The 20495-nt window shown below is 45.2% G+C and overlaps 1 protein-coding gene across 2 annotated transcripts in view; it reads right to left on the minus strand.

Annotated features, from left to right (window-relative positions):
- Positions 1-474: 474 nt before the first annotated feature.
- Positions 475-20495, minus strand: part of RRN3 (RNA polymerase I transcription factor RRN3) — a 32192-nt gene continuing 12171 nt past the window's right edge. Inside the window, exons 9-18 of one of the 2 annotated variants that reach the window (XM_040458983.1) lie at positions 17621-17719; positions 15660-15752; positions 14233-14371; positions 12466-12596; positions 10951-11081; positions 9776-9960; positions 7056-7164; positions 4975-5127; positions 3926-4013; positions 475-2399 (exon numbers count right to left, since the gene is read on the minus strand). In XM_040458983.1, the coding sequence (XP_040314917.1) occupies positions 2241-2399; positions 3926-4013; positions 4975-5127; positions 7056-7164; positions 9776-9960; positions 10951-11081; positions 12466-12596; positions 14233-14371; positions 15660-15752; positions 17621-17719 (1287 nt within the window). In that variant the 3' untranslated portion in view covers positions 475-2240. Of the gene's footprint in view, positions 2403-3925; positions 4014-4974; positions 5128-7055; positions 7165-9775; positions 9961-10950; positions 11082-12465; positions 12597-14232; positions 14372-15659; positions 15753-17620; positions 17720-20495 lie in introns of both variants that reach the window. The other variant, XM_040458982.1, reaches the window with a different exon arrangement.

Below are 20495 nucleotides of genomic sequence, written 5' to 3' on the forward strand. Positions count from 1 at the left end.
GTCTGACCCCCGTGACACTTTAGAAGTCCCTGGTCCTTTCTCACCTGTATAAATTAGCCACTTCTCATTAAGGAAGACCCACCCATTGCAGACAAACAGGATGGGCCCTGGAACCCCTACCCAAATAAAAGCCCGCTTTTCAATAGTAAGAGGATTAGAAAACTCTTTTTATATAATTCCCGAAGAAACTTGCCAATTTTTTCCCCACGATGTTCCTTCCAAAGTGCGTGCGTTTTTTGAAGCGTCTGTTTTCCCGGAACAGGTCAAGCCGCGGCGGCCCTCGTGGCTAGGCGTGCTCACGGAGTCACTGACACCTTAGCCAGTCCTTCTCATTACCAGCGTGTCCCTTACTCCCTAGCTGTCCCCTGTACTGCTCTGGCAGTATTCCCGCCTCTTTAAAAACCGTGTGATGTGTTAGCTGCAGTTTCCTGACAGCTTTCATGTTCGCCAGTACAAACCAAAGAAATCAAAACATCTGTTTGAGAAGCCTCTTTATTGGGGTACCTCCCTTTACTCCATTACTGGTATAAGAACAAAACATCCAGATTAACCATATCATTGTTCTATGTTCACAATGTTTTTTTTCCTCAAACTCTTCTGACATTAAGCGGACTTACTTGTAAAGATACCCTTCTACACTAAAACTTCTCAACCCACAAAGGCCCACTCCACTTACCGTTAATTTCTATGGACACATTTCATGGACCCGTTTCATCCAGGTCACAAAAACCCCACCCACCCCCCCCTTTAGCCAGCAGTTAAAAAACCAGAGAACCTAAAGGTTCTCCGATGACTGTCCACCAAGTCACCAAAAGAAAATCACCAATATCCAAAACTTTTTAAACCAATAAAAATTTGTTTTCCAAAAGCGTATTTACTCTACATCACCATCATAATTATACAAGAGCATACAAAGCCCTAGGAAAGAGAAAGTATTTCATTACAAAATATTTGCGATCGAGAAAATATTGCTTGCTTTTAAATAATAGGAAAAGTGGCAAAAAATAAATATGTTTAGAGATGTCCATTTTCACAAGTAACACAAAAGTACACACACAAGGAATGAAGCTAAAATACGCATGAGCCACAGAATGAGCCCAGCCGTGCGCTCACACACACGTGCTACGAAGTGAGGGTGTTTATTAGACTCCTCTCTCTCAGTGTTTAGTTATAAAAGTACAAAAAGAGTCTCCCCCAAGGAGGATTTCACCGAGCTGAACTCCATGATACATCAGCTGGCAAACGGAGGCTGCAACTATAACCTTGGCTGTTGTCGCTAGCAAAACCATTCCACCAAAGAACCCAGGCTCCTCTCCCCTGCTCCATCAGAACAAAGAAACTCTCAAAATGACCAAACTGATTCTAGTTAAAAAAAAACAAACAAACAACAACAAAAAAAAAACAAGTAACATTCCACTACAAGCAAGCACTCCCAGTCCTAACCACCCTCCTGGGAGCCTCATGGTAAAATCATGTGCTGTGTTTTATAAAAGTCCAACTCCACTCTCAGTGTATGGGAATTTCATTTACCCGGAACTCTGTTGTTCTTTTAACTCCATTCTTCCACTCACGAGCGTATGACTTGTCTGCTTCCGCTTCCCTAAATCCTGCATGTCTTTCCTCGGGGACTTCCTCGGCCTCTGACAATCCCTGGAGACCTTCAGTGCCAGCTCCGGCTTCTAGCGTCAGGGACCGGCTCGGGCCACCTTCCCACTTTCCTCCCGCCCCCTCCGCATCCCAGTGAAATCCCAACACACAAATACAGTTCCAGGTGAGGGTCAACACTGTACCCAAAGTAAAATCATTTTAAAGATGTGGAATAGTCTCCTAGAGGATCTTGTTCACTGAAAATAAACTGGATCAACAAAGTCCTGTGATTATGGCTCAGACCAAACCTATGTGCCATCCCGCTAAAACAGGCCACTGCCCAGATCAGAAATTTCACAACGATGCCAGAAAGCTATAACAGAAATAAAATATACACCCACCACACAAGTCAAGCCTTCAACACTGATCATCAACTCTTTTCTAAAATATTGCACATGATACTCCGTCTTTTCTTTTGTTTGCACAGGAGCAAAAAACAAAAAGGAAAAAAAAAACCAAAACAGCACGTCTGTTCAGACACCAGAGTACGTCTACCTTGCAAGTAAGATGCCTGAGGCAGATACTCGCTCTGGTTCAAACAGGATGAGCCCTGGTACCGAAGGGCACCGTGGGGAGAGACGCTGGTCTCAGTCTCAATCACAAATCCTCGTGGTCACAGGGGACTGGTCTGGCAGGTAGAACACAGGAGGGGAGCCCACACTGCTTGAGGGACTTCGGAAATGCGGGTCAAAGGAGCTCGGGGCCACGCCAACTTCACCTTTCAAAAAGTCATCATCTTCATCCTCCACCACCTGCTGTACAAGGACAAGAGATTACCGGTCAGACCACCAGTGGCGGTGTGCAAAGCTTTCGAGAATGTCTTTCAGGAATGTGCCGCTTCTGGAAAGATGAAAGATGAAGGTAGAGGAAATAGTTTTTGGTTTTTTGGTTTTTTTTTTTAAGTAGGCTTCACGCCTGCCCGGCATGGGGCCCAACACGGGGCTTGACCCCACAACCCCAAGATCATGACCCGAGCTGAGATCAAGAGCCAGACACTTAGCCAACTGAGCCACCCAGGTGCCCCAAGAATGTCTTAATTTTGAAAATTTACTCCGAGGCACACTTCATCCCCAACCGCCCACACAACTGCTGATCACATGGGACTACTTGTTTAAAGTCCAATTTTTTAAACAGATTTTAAGCTCAATGAGAGCAGACGGCAATGACCTGTCTTTCTCACTCAGTGTCATCCCCCTTGTATCTAACAGTGTAAATGAGTGAATTAATGACCACCCCCAAAGCAAAATATAAAGGAAAAAAGAGTTTTCCAATGATTACTTATGAAAAAAGAGACGTAAGTAAATCTGAGATTGTTATTTGGTGGTAATGACCATGTAATAAAGATCCTAACTTGTTGAGGGGCGCCTGGGTGGCTCAGTTGGTTCAGCATCCAGCTCCTGGCTTCGGCTCAGGTCATGATCTCAAGGTTTGTGGGTTCAAGCCCACATTGGGCTCTGTGCCGGCAGTACGGAGCCTGCTTGGAATTCTCTCCCCCCCTCTGTCTCCCTCTGCTCTTTGTAGTCTCTCTCCCTCTCTCAGGATAAACTTAAAAATAAAAATAAATAATAAAAAAAAATTGTAATATGTTGAGCTGACTTTTAATTAACCTTCACTTCCCAAAGTCAGCTTACAAAGTATCTAGTTTTTGGTTCTGTTTTTTTAATTTTGTTTATTTTTGAGGAGAGGAAAACAACACGTGAGCGGGGGAAGAGCAGAGGGGGGAGGTGGAGAGAGAGAATTCCAAGCAGGCTTCGTGCTGTAGTGCAGAACCCAATGTGGGGCTCAATCTCACAACCCTGAGATCATGACCGGAGCCAAATTCAAGAAGTCAGATGCTTGGGGCACCTGGTGACTCTCTGTTGGTTAAGCGTCAGACTCTTGGCTTCGGCTCAGGTCACGATCTCACAGTTTGTGAGCTCGAGCCCCGTGTCAGGATCTGCTGACAGCGTGGAACCTGCTTGGGATTCTCTCTCTCCTCTCTCTGTGCCTCTTCCCCACTTGTGTGTGCCCTGTCTTTCTCTCAAAATAAACAAACAAACAAACAAAAGCTGGACACTTAATTGGCTGAGCCACCCAGGTACCCTGCGAAGTATCTAGTTTAAACAATTCATCAAAAAAACAAAAACCCTTTTCATAAGAACATACCGTGAGCTTGGAATTTTGTAAAAGCAAAAGGAACAAAATGCAGTCTTTAAGTGTGACACTTCTAATTACTACGTGACTGTCATCCGTGTCCACCAAGGACACTCCCAGCCGGGGTGCCAAGTCACAAGCGTACCTTTCTGACAGGTTTCGTAAACTCTTGAAGCTCCTCTGCACTCATGTTTTCCCAGATCTGATAAATAGGATCAATGAATTTCTTCGACCTGTCGACAGAGATCACATCTCAAAATCAAGTTCAATGCTACTGCGACAGTCAGACATGTCTAGAGCCCTTCTCTCACAGGATCCACTACCCAAAATAAAAACTGTGGTTCAAATAATCGCTGTGTCAAAATCCTGCATGTCAGTACTGTAAATGATGTGGCTCCTTCTTGATAAGACTTCCCCCACTCAGATGGGAGTATTAAACTAATGTCTCATCTTTTTATCGTCAAGTGAAATTATTCCTCAACTATGCAAAGCCTGACAATGAGTTAGAATATGTCCAAATGAAAACAAAGTGATATTCCTCTGAAACTTCATTTTTTGTATATCCCTACAGTAAATCTACTAAAAATTAGTCTGGGAAAAAAGACCCACCTGGTTTTCAGTCAACCAAGACTCGAGGGACCAGATGACCCTGAATCGTGTTGCTAGTTAGAAACTGTACCATAAGCGAAAGTCCTCCTTCCTTATACAAGTGCAAAGTTAAGACTGGCTCGGTGGGTTTTCTGAATTACCCATCCAGATAAATTACATGGCTGTTGATGACCTTTCCAACAGCGTGGAATGTGGTCTCCAGAGGAAAGAACAAGTCGCTAGGCAGAACATTATGAACCACGAAAGGGCAGCATCCTCCCCATCCAGGCTCTTCTAGCCCCATCCCCTTTTATGTTTAAACCAACAGGTTTAAAGAAAAACAAAAAATAAATCACAAGACCTTTGGTGTCAATCCAGGGTTCTTCCTGAGCTAAAGATCAGCCCCGCCCAGTGTGCTCAGAGCAGGCGGCAGCGTCTAACGGGTATTCCCTACTCGGGGTCCGTGAAACACGTGCCTGGAGACCGTGAGTTGCCGATACACAGACACGAATGGCCACTCGATGACCAGGAAACCCCACTCGTGGGAAAAGCCAATAGACACCACACGTAAATTCACCACCCGACAGGGGGACTAAGAGCACCCACCTCTTAAGCACACAAGGATCGAAGGGGAAGAAGGTGTCGAGTGGGTTCGTGCAGGTTCGCACGGAGTCCCCTCCGGCTGTACTTCTAATAACTGGGAGCATCTGGCGATTGTTCCTCTCAATGATCGTGTAGCAGAAGACCAGCTGGTATTTACTGCAGAACCACAAAACCAAAACACAGACGGGCGGCGTTAACACGATGGATGGTGGAATGACTGCACGGACGTGCCTGTTGTGTGCGACACCTGTTCTAACCACGCGGATACTGTCAAACGTATTAAGTGCAAGAAAAGACAACACAAAACAGAAAGCAATGCTTTTAGGGTACAGCTTTCCGGGTCTACTATTTAGAAGCGTGTTAATAATAAGGAGAAAGACGGGGCGCCTGGGTGGCGCAGTCGGTTAAGCGTCCGACTTCAGCCAGGTCACGATCTCGCGGTCCGGGAGTTCGAGCCCCGCGTCGGGCTCTGGGCTGATGGCTCGGAGCCTGGAGCCTGTTTCCGATTCTGTGTCTCCCTCTCTCTCTCTCTGCCCCTCCCCCGTTCATGCTCTGTCTCTCTCTGTCCCAAAAATAAATAAACGTTGAAAAAGAAATTAAAAAAAAATAAAGAATAAGGAGAAAGAAAAGTGTGGCTATCACCTTGAGAACGATAGAGCGGGCTGAGATTATTAATAGGCATGACTCACTAAACATGAATGTGTTCACGGTGGGACTCTTAGAGTCTGCAGAATTACCGAAGTGGCCTCTTTTTGCCGTTTGTAAGAGAATAAAGGGGTTCAGGACTTACGGACAGGATAGCGGCTGCTGAGGGAGAGACCTGGCTACTGAAGCCACGAGAACTGTACTGGTTTACCTACAACGTCGCCCCTAAGCTGCTGTTCCCAATTCTGAAAAAACTAACAACTTAAACCCCAACAAAGGATCAACTAAAAAAAAATTAACGGAACATGACACAGCAATTAAAGTCCAAATGCAGTTGTACGGGTCGGTGTGTATCTCAAAACCACTAAGCGAAAGCAACGGGCACAGAACGACACAAGAATTCCACCTCTTGCTCTTAGCTCTCGACCTCACATCTCACCCCGAGCAAGCCTGCCGCCCCACCCCGCGCCGACAGCCTGCCGGACAGTCCACTTGCCAACCCAAGCCCTCTAGTCCCAGCCCAGGAACGTTCTCGGCCACCTGCCCCGCTTCACTCAAGTCTGCTGCTTCCCATCTCCCTGCAGTGTGCCGGGACCCTTCACCTGCCGAATGCTCTTGCTTGTTGTTTATTCCTTTCCTTGACTCTGTTACCATTTCTGAGATCTCAGGAGAGACACGGTACCTTGAACTTGATGGCCAGCAAATGAAAATTAAGGTTACCGATTAAGAGCAGCAAGCGGTCTAAAGGGGAACAAGGGATGGAATCTTTGTCTAATAGAACAGACTCTTGTGCGTTGAAGATTTTAAGCTATGACCCTACCCTGAGTATCCCGTCGCCAACTCGCTGTGTGCGCCAAGCAGACTAACTCGGGGAGAGCCAGGCTGCCCGCACTCGAATGTTGGCTCTGACACAGTCGAGCCACTGTGTCTCACGGGTCATTCCCGCTCTCCGGGCCTCCACCTCCCTGTTCTTAAACAGGGCCTTACCACATCAGTCCCGGGACTGTGAGGACGCAGCGAGCTCCATGTGAAGGGCTTCCGAGCGTGCGCGAGCCGGAGCCCCAGGCCCGACAGAACAGTCCTGCACCAGCCCGCCTCCTACTGTGGCACATCCCTCTCGCGTCCACTCTATTTTCCTTCCTCTAATAAACATCTTCGGTCTGTAACTCTCAGCTTACTGGCTGCCTCACTCGTTTCAAAGTGCCGAGGCTTCTGCTGAGTTACGGTCTTTGAACAAAAGCAGGAGCAATTTCCATTACCACCAAAGTAAGAACAAAATCCTAACTGCAGCGTTCCCTGTAAGTACTGCATTACTGGCTTTTACATGTTTTATGGTCATTAATTTGACTGAATAATTTCACAGAAACTTAATGAACTTTAAAGTATTAATATAAAGTTGTTTTTAAATAATTCCCACCAATAAAGTATTAATAACTTACCTTGTGATTGCAGCAAAAAAGTTAACTACCGAAGGCAGACAAATCTTCAGGGGATTTAGCTGACTCATCACTATACGTTCAAAATTTAGACTCTGAAGGTATGTCAAACCTTTGATTAAAAAACAAAACATTTTTAAAAAGTACAAACATAACAGCCCAAGTATCTTTAAGCAGCACAGATTTCACACTTTAAAAAAACTTCTCACGAGGGGCATCTGGGTGGATCAGTCAGTTAAGCAACCGACTTCAGCTCAGGTCATGACCTCGCAGTTTCCGAGTTCAAGCCTCGCATCGGGGTCTCTGCTGACAGCTCAGCAGAGCTGTTTCAGATTCTGTGCCTCCCTCTCTCTCTCTGTCCCTTCCACACTCGTGCTCTGTCTTGCTCCCTCAAAAATAAATAAACATTAAAAAAATTTTTTTTTTAATTTTTCACAGAGCTACTTGCAGAAATGCTTTAAATACAGGTCCATATGGTCATACAACAAAGAGCCTAAGAGAAGGTCACCACGCTTGCTTAGGACTAGGTCACCTCTTCTAAAGAAAACAGGGTATTCTTTCAAAAACCCAGGAGGTAATCATACATCCCTAGTGGGCTATTAACTTACATGACAATTTGGGATTCAGATACGCATAAGCTCAGCACATGTTGAGTTTACAGAGAAAAAAACACTGTGATCTGATTTCAGTTAATCATGAAATTGCTACAAACTGGAGGTAACAAAAGGAGGCTCCGTCCTGAGAGGTTCAGGACCGAACCACCTGAAACTCCTCCTTCCTGCCATCCCCAGACAGACACACATGCCGACCTGACAACAGCCAACGGACAGCAGGACCCGCGCGGCTGAAAGCATCAATGCGGTGGAGCGTCCCACCCAAGGGGGGACAGCTGCTCGTACTTCAGGTGCTGCTCTGGGTTTTTTTTTTACAAGGAAACCAGGGAGGTAGAGTAAGAATGAGAAACTGCCCTCTGGGAACTAGGAACTATTAATTCTCTCCTATGTCAGTAAGAGAAAGACACCATACTGATTTCAAAAGGCAAGCAAACCCACTTGTACTTAAGTATATATTTTTAGGAGATTCTTGGATGGTTTGTTTTTAAGGTTTCTTTATTTAAATGACATCTACACCCAGCACAGGACTCAAATTCACGACCCTGAGATCAAGAGTTGCATGTTCTTCCAGCTGAGCCAGTAAGGCTCTCCCCATCTGTGATGTGTATTTTGATAAAAATGACTAAAAATGGGATAATGTCATGGCTTACAAGAAATACATCCTCTTTACCAAGACTCTTACCATTTATTTATACATAAAAAAAAAAAAAAAAAAAAAAAAAGAAAAAACTTAAAACCCTTATCCTACTCCTGGTTTATACAACTAATTTTAACCCCCACATCTTTTCAAAAGTGACAGGATATGAGTAAATCCATACAATGCAACACACACAAGTGTCAGTTTAGAGCTGTGGTTCTCAACTCAAAGCAGCTATGCCCCCAAGAGGACACGTGGCAGGTTCTGGAGGGTTTTAGCTGCCACAACAGAGCAAGGAGGGGATGCTAAGCTTCCTACAGTGCAAAGGACGTAGCCCATACAGCAAAGGGTTATCCAGCCCCAAATGTCAGAGATTGAGAAAATCTGGTTTAGAGAAAACGGCCTATTCATCCATTTGAATTTTTCACACAAATAAACAAACACATTTAAACTCACTTCACTGGGGGCGCCTGGGTGGCTCAGTCGGTTGGGCGGCCGACTTCGGCTCAGGTCACGATCTCACACTCCGTGAGTTCGAGCCCCGCATCGGGCTCTGTGCTGACCGCTCAGAGCCTGGAGCCTGTTTCAGATTCTGTGTCTCCCTCTCTCTCTGACCCTCCCCCGTTCATGCTCTGTCTCTCTCTGTCTCAAAAATAAATAAACGTTAAAAAAAAAATTTTAAAAATAAATAAATACATAAATAAACTCACTTCACTGGCGTTGTTCTTGTTACACTAACCTAATATACAAGCTTCATCGGGCAGATTTAAACTCTGCACAACTCTGAGAAATTAGCAAGAGTGAAACCTGGAAGATTAAGGCTGAAGTCCTTAGATAAAGCAGCATAACCGTTAGGACCACAAGCTTCAGATTCCTACTCATCTGGTTTTCACTTCTAAATTTTTTTTTTTTCAACGTTTATTTATTTTTGGGACAGAGAGAGACAGAGCATGAACGGGCGAGGGGCAGAGAGAGAGGGAGACACAGAATCGGAAACAGGCTCCAGGCTCTGAGCCATCAGCCCAGAGCCCGACGCGGGGCTCGAACTCACGGACCGCGAGATCGTGACCTGGCTGAAGTCGGACGCTTAACCGACTGCGCCACCCAGGCGCCCCTGGTTTTCACTTCTAACCCTGCCAAACAATATCCTGCATGTGCCTAGGTCCCCCGGGACGCCCGCCCTTCGCTGCCAATCAAAGTGACAGGCAGGAAGCGCTGCTCCAGGCATCACCTCTGAAGAAGAGCCCCTTGGTGGGTCACAATCACTCTAAAAACACGGGTGCACACGCAAACCCATCCACTGTTAAGGAGGGCGCTTAAAGGGCTTTAGGGGCCCCTAAGGGCTGCTTGAAATTATGGGCACAAGTCTGAGTGCATTCTGACTCCACTGTTTTCATCAAACCCTCCATCCTAAAGGGCGACTAGCAGTCAAGGAAAAGCCAGTTCACATCCATCAATCCCACATCACTGACCTTCTTTGAGGTTTCCACTTAAAAGCTGCTTGTGTCTAAAAACAAAAGTGTAGAACACAGCTTGGCAGGCTGAATAAAATGGTCCATGGAGAGCAACATCACAAAAGGCCTTTGTTCCCGAATCCTGGTTATTAAGGTACATGTGCAGCCAGTTAACCAAAAGATCTAGGCATGATTTTACAGTACTAGAGAAAAGAAAAATTCGAGTCAACTTCACTTGTTTCATAGAAACACAAGAGTGACAAAAAAACACACGAGTGACTTACAAAACAGCACACAACTGGCTCTCACCACAAACTAAGAGAAGTCAATCTATAGGCCTCTTGATCTGTTCCCCAGGGGCACAGAGGGGAAGGAAAGGACGGGCGAGCAGGAAGGCAGCTTTTCAATTACAAGGCAGAGTGCACGGACCTTCGAGGAATGAGAGGCAGGCCCCTAAGGATGCCTGAGGTCCCAAGGGATGGACAACCGTTTCTCCTCATCAACTCCGAAGGACTTCTCTGACGGCCACCTGCCCTCTCAGGACAATATGGCCGAGGAATAAGCCACGTTTACCAACGTCTTACAAGGGAAAGATGGTCTGGCTGACTCCACCATTCCCTACAGGGTTCTCCTTACAAGGTTCTGATAAAGTTCTATGGCCTACAATTTAGGACAGAGGGACAGATGGCTTTTAGTTTTGGGAGATGCGTTTTTTTAATAGCATCCTTGCCCAAAGACATCTTCATGGATCACTGGAAGAAGCAGGCCTAGAGCTGGCCTCCTAAATAGATATTTCTATTACCTTTAAAAGACTTTTTTCTTCAGCTTTAACAGATACAATTGATTCAGAATGCAAATGAAAAATGACAAACCTATAAAAAGAATTAAAACAGTATACAACACTGTACAATATTCATGAAGACAGATGGATCTTCGTGTTCAAGTGTAACCACACAAAACAAATGACAAAAGCTTTCCATATGAGGTTTTGTATCTAAAGGAGACATTTTATTCTGAAATTGCCTTTTGGAAATGTAAACATCTTGCATAGTGTGGAGGAACAGATTTTCTCACTTGAAAGTCAGACCAGAAGAAAAAAAAAAAAAAAAGGCAGGGGTTTCTCTGATTTAAGACAATGTTATAATCTTTTTAAAGCATGGCATGAAAAAACACTTGAAAATTAGGTTACTTACATAAGAGGAATAAATTTAGCTCTTGCCAAAAAGCTTCCAATATAATTTCCAGCAGCTTGCCTGATGATGGCAGGATTATTTGGATCCTGCAATTTTTTCCAGAGATGCTCCAAAAATGCTTCTGCAAATCCCTATAAAAATAGAAGGTATTGCTCTAAACTTTTTTGATGTTTAAGAAATTCTGGCTATTGGAATCCTAAGATTTTTAACTCACCAGTAGAAGAAAGTGCTAGTATCTCACACTGCCAATTAAATAATATATGCAGTTATCATCATTCATATTTGTACAATACTTGGAGATAATACTATTAAAAACAATGTTCCCCAGCATTAAACAAGATCCCAAAAGGTGCTGAACATCAAACTCAACTCTCCACACTTCACAGTTTCAGTGACAGGGCTCTAGAGTCCACCTGTTCTAAAAGCTCCACAAGTGACTCGGATGGTTAGCCAGAAACAGAAACCAGCAATAACCCCCACTCATGTGGGAGCCGTGTGGCAGTACGTTCCAGAGTGTAAAGTATTCTCCCAGTCTCTGACTGAACATAATGAACTTAGCCAGAAACAGAAACACAGATCAAAGTTCAGTGTTTGACTGATTATGCTAATCACAGAAAAAAGACTAATTAAGCTTCTTTTTAACAAAGGACACAATCACCAACTTCTCCCAAACAGCTCTTTTCTATATTTAAATATTTACTTATTTATTTATTTATTTAGAGGGAGGGAGGGAGAGAGGGAGAGGGAGGGGGGGAGAGAGAGAGAGCGAGAGAGAGCGCGCGCGCGAGTGCGCACACATGCACGGGGGTGAGGCAGACAGAGAGAATCTGAAGCTCCACCCTGACGGCGCGGAGACCGACATGGGGCTTGGACTCATGAACCATGAGATCATGGCCTGAGCCAAAATCAAAGGTCAGACGTTTAACTGACTGAGCCACCCAGACACCCCCCAAATAGCTCTTTTCAAAAGTTATTAACACATACTTTGGGGCAAAATGAATTTAACCTTCTTACCCATGCCCAGTACTCTCCTGACTGTTCTAGGAAGCTACAAAAGAATTCTAAGGAAAGAATCTTCTGTATTTTCATTTTTTTCCAAAACAAAAAGCCAAAGCCTGAAGATTTAAAATTCTGGGTTTAGAAGTTGTTTGGGGCTAGTTAGGATCAACTGAGAAAACACAACAGTTAAATATCCCAGAGGATTTTAATAGCAGAGGCTCCAATTAAGGGGAAGGACACCGCCTAGTGGAGCAAATGCAGAATGGCCCTTTCAGAGCACTTGGCAGAGCTGAGCCGGCTGGTGCTGGCTGGCAGCAGCCAGCAATGCCCTCTGTTCTTTCCAGCTCTTTCCACATGTTAAAAAAGAACAAGCTATTTTATGAAGGGCACTGGTAAAGTGAGCTCAAGGAAAAGAAACACTTCGTGTCTCTCCTCCCTACCCCTGCACCCCAGTTTTTAAGGGGAAATCATGGGCAAGAATAAACTAAGCTGAGCTAATGGTGCCCCAGTACTCACCAATTTAAAGCTGCAGAGGTAAAACATGAAAAACTGTACATGGCAGGAGGCGTGAGTGGGCAACAGGAGTTTGTCAAAGATGGTTATCAGATCTCGATATAAATCCTTTGTTTTGTTGTTATCTACCTTACCTAGAGAGAAAATTTGCCATTTAAGCTTCACACTTTTTTTTAAGCTACCACTTTCATTTCCCAAAATTTTTAAAAATAAAATACCATTAAGGAACGTCACCCATTAAGCTACGATTATAACAAAATGCCATTTTTATTTTGCACAGATTTTCCTTTTAACTGTAATAATCCAGCAGTGACAATGAAGCAGAACCTCATCTCACACGCTACTGTGATGCCCTAAATATGAAGGCCCCCTTTTTTTAAATGTTCTATTTACGTATTTTGAGAGAGAAAGAGAGCATGTGCAAGCGGGGGCAGGGGACAGAAAGGGGAGGAAAGAGGATCCCAAGCAGGTTCCGTACCGTCAGCACAGAGCCCAATGCGGAACTCGAACTTATGAACTGTGAGACCAAGACCTGAGCCAAAACCAAGAGTCAGACTGACTGAACCATGCAGGCGCCCCAATATGAAGCCCTTCTAAAGGGCAATTTTCTATTTATGTGACAGGAGCCCTTTGATCCGCTAATTCTACTGCTAGGAACTTACCCAACAGGTAACTGGACACATATATACAAGAATGTCCATTACACATTCATAATGGCAAAGGGGGGGTGGGGGGGTGTGGAATGATACCAGTTAAATCCATACGATCAACAGCAACCTAGAAGAACAGTGAATGGCCTCAGACAATGCACAACAAGTGAAAAGGGCAGATTATGAAACAATGCGTATAGCATGACCCCCAAATCCACTAAAAAACACACTCCTGAATACACACAAGTTAACAGAAAAAAACAAACCATGTTAATAATGGTTCTCTGAATAGTACAGATGCAAACATTTAAGTTTTATTTTTGGGGACATCTAGGTGGGCATCTGACTCTGGATTTCAACTCAGGTCATGATGTCACGGTTCGTGGGTTCGAGCCCCACATCTCACTCCACGCTGACAGCACGGAGGCTGCTCGGGATTCTCTCTTTCTCGCTCTGCCCATCCCCGACTCATGTGTGCACGGTCTCGCTCTCAAAATAAACTTTAAAAATAAAAACTTAAAAAAAATAAAACTAAATTGCCTTTTTAAATCCTTTCCTTTAATCCTTTCCAAATTTTCTCTCAACTGCATTACCTTTACAACAAAAGATTAAAGAAATAACACAGTCAACTCAGATTCATTCTGGGAATCATTCTTGAATCTTCACATGAATGGAAGAATCCTGTTTTGATGGCAAAGCCTCTAAACGAAAAGTTCCAGAAGAGCAAGAAGCGCACCAACTGGTTCACTACAGCACCGACACGTGGCCCAACACGGCACAAGGTCTCCAAACTAACGTGTGACACTAAGCACCACGCGCCAACATGGACTACGCCCTTAGGTGTCTTCAACAGCTCGAGTGTGATCCGATCTCCACCCAACACTGAGCAGACTCCATACTCTAACCCTTGACTGCGACAGTCACTGAAAGGATCAGGCGGCTTCGAAGAGAAACACAGCCGAGCCTGAATCCAGTCCCACCACTTTCAGGCTATGTCACACTGCCAGGTAACTTAATCTCTCTAAACCCTCTTTTTGTCCTCCTCAAAACACTAATTTTTACAGGATGTCTATCGCTGCCAGGTTCCACAGGAGCTACTGTGACTACTGCACGTCGTTACCGTCTACATGGCAGACGTCCTTAATGTAGGACAAAAGCAAAGACAGCAGGATGTCCAGGCGCTCGGCTACAGGATGCACCATACGATCGGGCCTTTGTGCGTCAGCCTTTGTTTCACCGCCAGGGTCTTCGTCCTCATCCTTTAAAGACGAAGGAAAAACTGACATTAGAAACTGTAATAACAGTTCTCAGAGATGATCATTTCCCTTTTTTAAGTTGTATTTATTTAAGTAATCGCTACATTCAACGTGGGGCTCGAACTCACGACCCCAAAATCAAGAGTCACACACCAGCCAAGAGCCCCAAAAAAGGTAAAGCAAAGACACAGGTCCCCTCTCGGCAGGAGCTCCCCACCAGAAGTACAACTCAGAACCACTCAAGCAAGGAACTCAAACTAGAAGCAGATTCAGAGCCCCACCTGACTTGCATCTCGAAGACCCACCCAAACCAAGGCCGTGCCAACACTGCAGCTTTCACCGAGCACCTGGAACGCACTGTGCTGGGCACTACTGGTGCCCAGGGCTCCTCTCCCAGAACAGGGCACCCCTGCCCCAGCTGCTGTGAGCACTGGTGGCCAACAGCCTCTCCAGAGGACCACCCTCGCACTCCCTCCTGCCCTCCCTGTCCAGAATGACCGGCTGACAACAGGTCACACAGGAGGCCATCTCCCTGCCTTCAAGCTGGAATCAAGTCTATGGCGCCATTCCCGCTCCAGAGCTCCTGGGACCTGGGGTCATCATGTTATAGCTGGAACTCTCCCTTGTAGTCCCTTCTCCTGCCCTTTGTCCCTAAATTCCACCCTCCCACCCCCCCAACTCTGCTCAGGCTCTCCTCCGGTGAACCCTGCCCCAGGCAGAGAAGTACTGCATTAAGGCACAGACTTCAAAAATAAAGAAATCACACTGGGACTTTTCTATTTACCACTCCCTCGAAAACACACGTGCTTTGCAAAAACAAAAAAAAAGTACGAAGAACAAAAGTTAAGAATAAAAATGAAATATACTTCACCACACCCAAATTTACAGCCATGGAAAGAAACGAACTCTCCTGGGCAGTACGCAACATGGTAACAGCTACTCATTCAAGAATCACTGTTGGGACGCCTGTGTGGCTCCGTCGGTTAAGCGTCCAACTCCTAATCTCGGCTCAGGTCATGATCTCACAGTTTGTGAGATTGAGCCCCCATGTCAGGCTCTGCACTGAGTGTGGAGCCTGCTTTGGATTCTCTCTCTCCCTCTCTCTGCCCCTCCCCAACTTGCACTCTCTCTCCCTCAAAAAAAAAAATAATAAAGAATCATTTTTCAAGTTTGCTGAACTGTGAACTACTGTTTTAACCTAAATCCTTGAAGAAGAGGAGCCATTAGCCATTGCCTCCCGCCCCCTGGAATTAAGACCTGCACACATGTGCTTTCGTTAGGAAGCACTGACCATGCTGAAGAGTCCTTCTGGGGCATCTGTCCCACCGCCAGTCTGAGCAGCTACTTCTTCGGCATCCTCAATATCTTGCCGGGATGCGTTCACCTACGTTAAAGCAAAGGGGTGGAAAAGAATAAAATCCTTGAAAGTACCTGGGAAGTGGAAACCCACCTGATTTACACACTTTCAAGGGTCCACCTGAGCACCCTTCCCAGCACTGTGACTCAATATACAAGTATGGTGCAAACCCATGCACTGGCCTGGGCCCCGAAGTAATTTCCAAGACTACAAATCAAACCCCCTTCACTACATAATTCTACAAAATTATTAGGAACTGCTGTGTGGTCTAAATCAACAAATTCAACATTCATTCCGACTCTTACTACACACAATTCACGTACGTGTCATACATAAAAGCATCTCATCAATCAACTGAGCAGGAAAATACAAAACGTGAGTTAAATTTGAATGACTGAATATTCATCTTGGTATATGCCCCTTCAGATACCTAGTTTAACACACCATTCAAGTCCTGCCTTTTTTACTATCATACAGGACCCCCTTTCTAAACGTACTCTAAAATGTTCTGTTAGTACGTACGAGAGAAGACTTTACAGATTACGTACGCAGTTGGCCAGACAGGTGGACCTCCCAGGAAGCAGTGCACCGGCCCGCCCACCCTCCGGCCCCTCCCAGACCTGCCCCATTGCGGCCTCGTTCTCCCCACAGTACCTCTCTCTCCTCCATCACTCACGGCTCCTCGGCCACAAACCTCCAGTCTTCCCAACCCTAAAGTCTCCCCTCGGCCCCACTCATCCCTTCCTCACACCCTCAACCGAGGCCTCCGACAGCCCCACTTGCCAACCACCCACACTTTCCCCTGAAACGCAGCTGCCCCCTCCGGCGACACGGCAGCAGACGACCTCCTCATCACCAAACCCAAGGACTTTTGTTTTGCTCATCCTCCTTACTTAAAAACATCAACCACAGCTCACCCTACTGAGCGAACCCTGCCTGCTTCCAGATCCTCCCTGGGCATCCGTACCCGGTTTCCCGCCCACTTCCGATCACACTCCCTCTCTCCTGTCCTAACCAGCATCACCGCACAGGTTTGCTCTCAGTCCCCTACCTGCAGCCACCACTGCTTGCTGAGTATTCTCCCCCTGGCTCCGCAGCTGCACCCCGATCCACCCAAATGTGGAACTCTTCCTCTTCCGACCTCCTCCTGACCATCCTCCTTACCACTGACGGCCACGCCACACTCTATTCCACAGAGAGCTACCTTTCTCTTCCTCTCGACTTCCGGTCCAGTCTCCAGGACCAGTTCTCACCTTTCCTCCCCGATGCCACCAGAACCCACCACTGTCACTTATTCCCTCTGCACTCCACTGCAGGCCTTTTTAAAAAAGAGTGTAAAGAATTTAACACTGCTTCCTTAGGAATGCCTTCCTGAGCCCCTCACTTACATCAGGTTCTCCAGCACATAACGATGCATGTATTCCACTTATAGCATTTCCCGCAACTGTACTTTTTTGTTTTTTAACGTTTATTTATGAGAGAGACAGAGACAGAGCACGAGCAGAGGAGGAGCAGAGACAGAGGGAGACACAAAATCCGAAGCAGGCTCCAGGCTCTGAGCTGTCAGCACGGAACCCGACGTGGGGCTCAAACTCACAAACCTTGAGATCATGACCTGAGCTGAAGTTGGACGCTTAACCGACTGAGCCACCCAGCTGCCCCACGACTGTACTTTCACATGGGCATGACCATCTGATTAATGCCTCGTTCCCCAACCATGAGATGCAACTGTCTACAACCACCAGCACATCCATCAAGTTTAAGAAACATTCAAAGAAATGAATCAAAGATGGAAATGTGGATTCTTCCCCATTGCTGCTACTATTGCTTCACGTACTGCTATATATATATAACAAATGCAAATCAAGGAGAAAAACAGATTACCAGATACTTACATCCAACTTGAGTAACTTTTCAATCACAAGCTCTAGAATTTCATGCCTCAAGGTTGGAAAATATACACTAATCCTTAGCAAGTTATGAACATAACATTCCTAAAACATAAAAAGACAAAACATTTCAACAGAGAATAAATGTTTCATAATTAGGTAAGCAAAACATCAATTACATGATCTTTAGTTTCTTTTTTTAAGTTTATTTATTTTGAGAGAGAGAGAGAGAGAGAGAGAGAGAGAGAGAGGGGGGGGGGTGGGGGAGGAGAGGGAGAAAGAGAGAGAATCCCAAGCAGGCTCCATGAAATCAGCACAGACCGACATGGGGTTTGAACCCACAAACCACGAGATCATGACCTGAGCCAAAACCAAGAGCCAGGCATTTTACTAACTGAGCTACCCAGCTACCCCACAACCTTCAGTTTCAATTAAACAGAAAAAAAAATAGACTATCCAGCAACACAGAAACTATGCTGTTTATCTATACAATGTTCAGTATAATTAATCTAATCACCCCCAGTGAACTAAATTTGTGATCTGTACACTTCTACAAGTGTTTTCTTGAGAAAAGTTTGAGATAAAATTCATACACAAATCATCCATTTAAAATGTACAATTCAACACTTTTTAGCATATTCACTTGTGTAACTGTCCCCATAATCAATTTTAGAACATTCTCATCACCCTAAAAAAGAACACTGTATCTTTTGTCTAACGTGTATTTATTTGTGAGAGGGAAAAAGTGAGCAAGCATACGTGCAGGGGGAAGGGCAGAGAGGGAGGGGGACAGAGGATCTGAAGAGCATTCTGTGCCGACAGTAGACAGGGGCTTGAATTTACGAACCATGAGATCATGACCTGAGCTAAGGTCAGCTGCTTAAATGACTGAGCCACCCAGGTGCCCCAACACTGTATCTTTTAGTCATGTACCTCCCCCCAGCCCTAAGTAACCACTAGTCTACTTTCTATGGATTTGCCTATATTCTAGATATTTCACATCAGTAGAATCTTACACTATGTGGTGTTTTAGCATGCCTTCAAGGTTCACTCATTTTGTAGCAAGGAAACCACTCCGTTTTAGTGCCAAATAACATTCCACTGTATGGACATAATACAACACTTGTTTATTCATCAGCCCATAAACATTTGCTTATTTCTGTATTTTGGCTATGATGAATAATGCTTCTCAGCGGAAATGATGGGTCACGTGGCAATGTTTAACCTTTCTAAGCAACTGCCAAGATGGTTTTCCAAAGCAGTTCTACCACCTACTGTCTACACTCGCACCAGCAATGTGGTGAAGGTTCTACTTCTCCCCGTCCTCACCACAACTTGTCACTGAGTATTGCCATCCTAGCGGGTATGAAAGGAGATCTCTTTACTAAAGGTTTTGACTTGTGTTTTCCTGACAGCCAGTGATTCATATGTTCACTGACCATTTGTACATGGATTCTGGAGAAATATCCATTCAGATCTTTTGCCCATTTTTAAATTGGGTTATTTGCCTTTTTATTATTGAAATACTAAGAATTTTTTATATATTCTATTTTAAGTTTATTTTCAGAGAAAGAGCAAATACCAGTAAGGGAGGGGCAGAGAGAGATGGAAAGAGAGAATCCCAAGCAGACTCTACACAGTCAGTGCAGAACCCCACTCTGGGCTCAAACTCACAATTCAAGAAATAATGACCTGAGCCGGAACCAAGAGCCAGACACTTAACCGACTGAGCCCCTCAGGCACCCCAACAGTTCATCGTATATTCTCGATATACTCCTTGATACAATACGCGATTTGCAAGCCCGCTGTTTGATTTTCACTTGCTTGAAGGTGTCCAATGAAAGAAACACAAATGTTTAATTTTAATCAAATCCAACTTGTCTGGTTTTCTGTGGCTGCTTGTGCTTCAGGCATCCTATCTAGAAACTGTTGCCCGATTTCAGGTCACAAAAATGTTCACCTATGTGTTCTTCTGAGAGCTGTTTTTAGCTTACATTTAGGTCTTTCGTTCATTCTGTTTATGGGGGATCAGGGGGCTCTGTTCTACCCCATTCTTTGCATGTAGATTTCCACTTGTCCCACAACCGTTTGTGGAAGAGATCATTCTTTTCCCCATTAAACTGCTTTGGACAAATGGCTTGTGTGTGTTGATATTACATTTTATAACTAGGCTGAACTCACTTTAGTTCTAATAGTGCTCATGAGGAACCTTTAGGATTTTTCTAAATGTTAAGATCATGTCATCACAAATAAAGACAGTTTTACTTCTTTCCAATCTGGATGCCTTTTCCCTTTCTTGCCTAGCTTCCCTTGCTAGAAGAACCTCCAGTCCACGCTGAACAAAAATGGCAAAAACAGGGGCTCCTGGGTGGCTCTGTCAGTTGAGCATGTGATTCTTGATTTCAGCTCAGGTCATGATATCACAGTTGATGGGTTCAAGCCCCGAGTTGGGCTCTGGTATGGAGCATGCTTGGGATATTATCTCTCTCTCCACCCCACTCCCCTACCTCTCTGTCCCTCCCCCTCTCATGCTCTCACTCTCTCTCAAAATTAAACTTTGAGGCACCTGGGTGGCTCAGTCAGTCAAATGTCCAACTCTTGGTTTTGGCTCAGGTCATGATCTTACGGTTTCGTGAGCTTGAGCCCCACATGGGGCTCTGTGCTGCCAGCACAGAGACTGCTTAGGATTCTCTCTCTCCCTCTCTCTTTCTGCCCCTCCCCCCACCCTCACACTGTCTCTCTCTCTCTCTCAAAAATGATTTGGGGCGCCTGGGTGGCGCAGTCGGTTAAGCGTCCGACTTCAGCCAGGTCACGATCTCGCGGTCCGTGAGTTTGAGCCCCGCGTCGGGCTCTGGGCTGATGGCTCAGAGCCTGGAGCCTG

This window comes from Herpailurus yagouaroundi, unplaced genomic scaffold, assembly GCF_014898765.1.
Source record: "Herpailurus yagouaroundi ecotype Mexico unplaced genomic scaffold, PumYag 222, whole genome shotgun sequence".
NCBI classification, from domain to species: domain Eukaryota; kingdom Metazoa; phylum Chordata; class Mammalia; order Carnivora; family Felidae; genus Herpailurus; species Herpailurus yagouaroundi.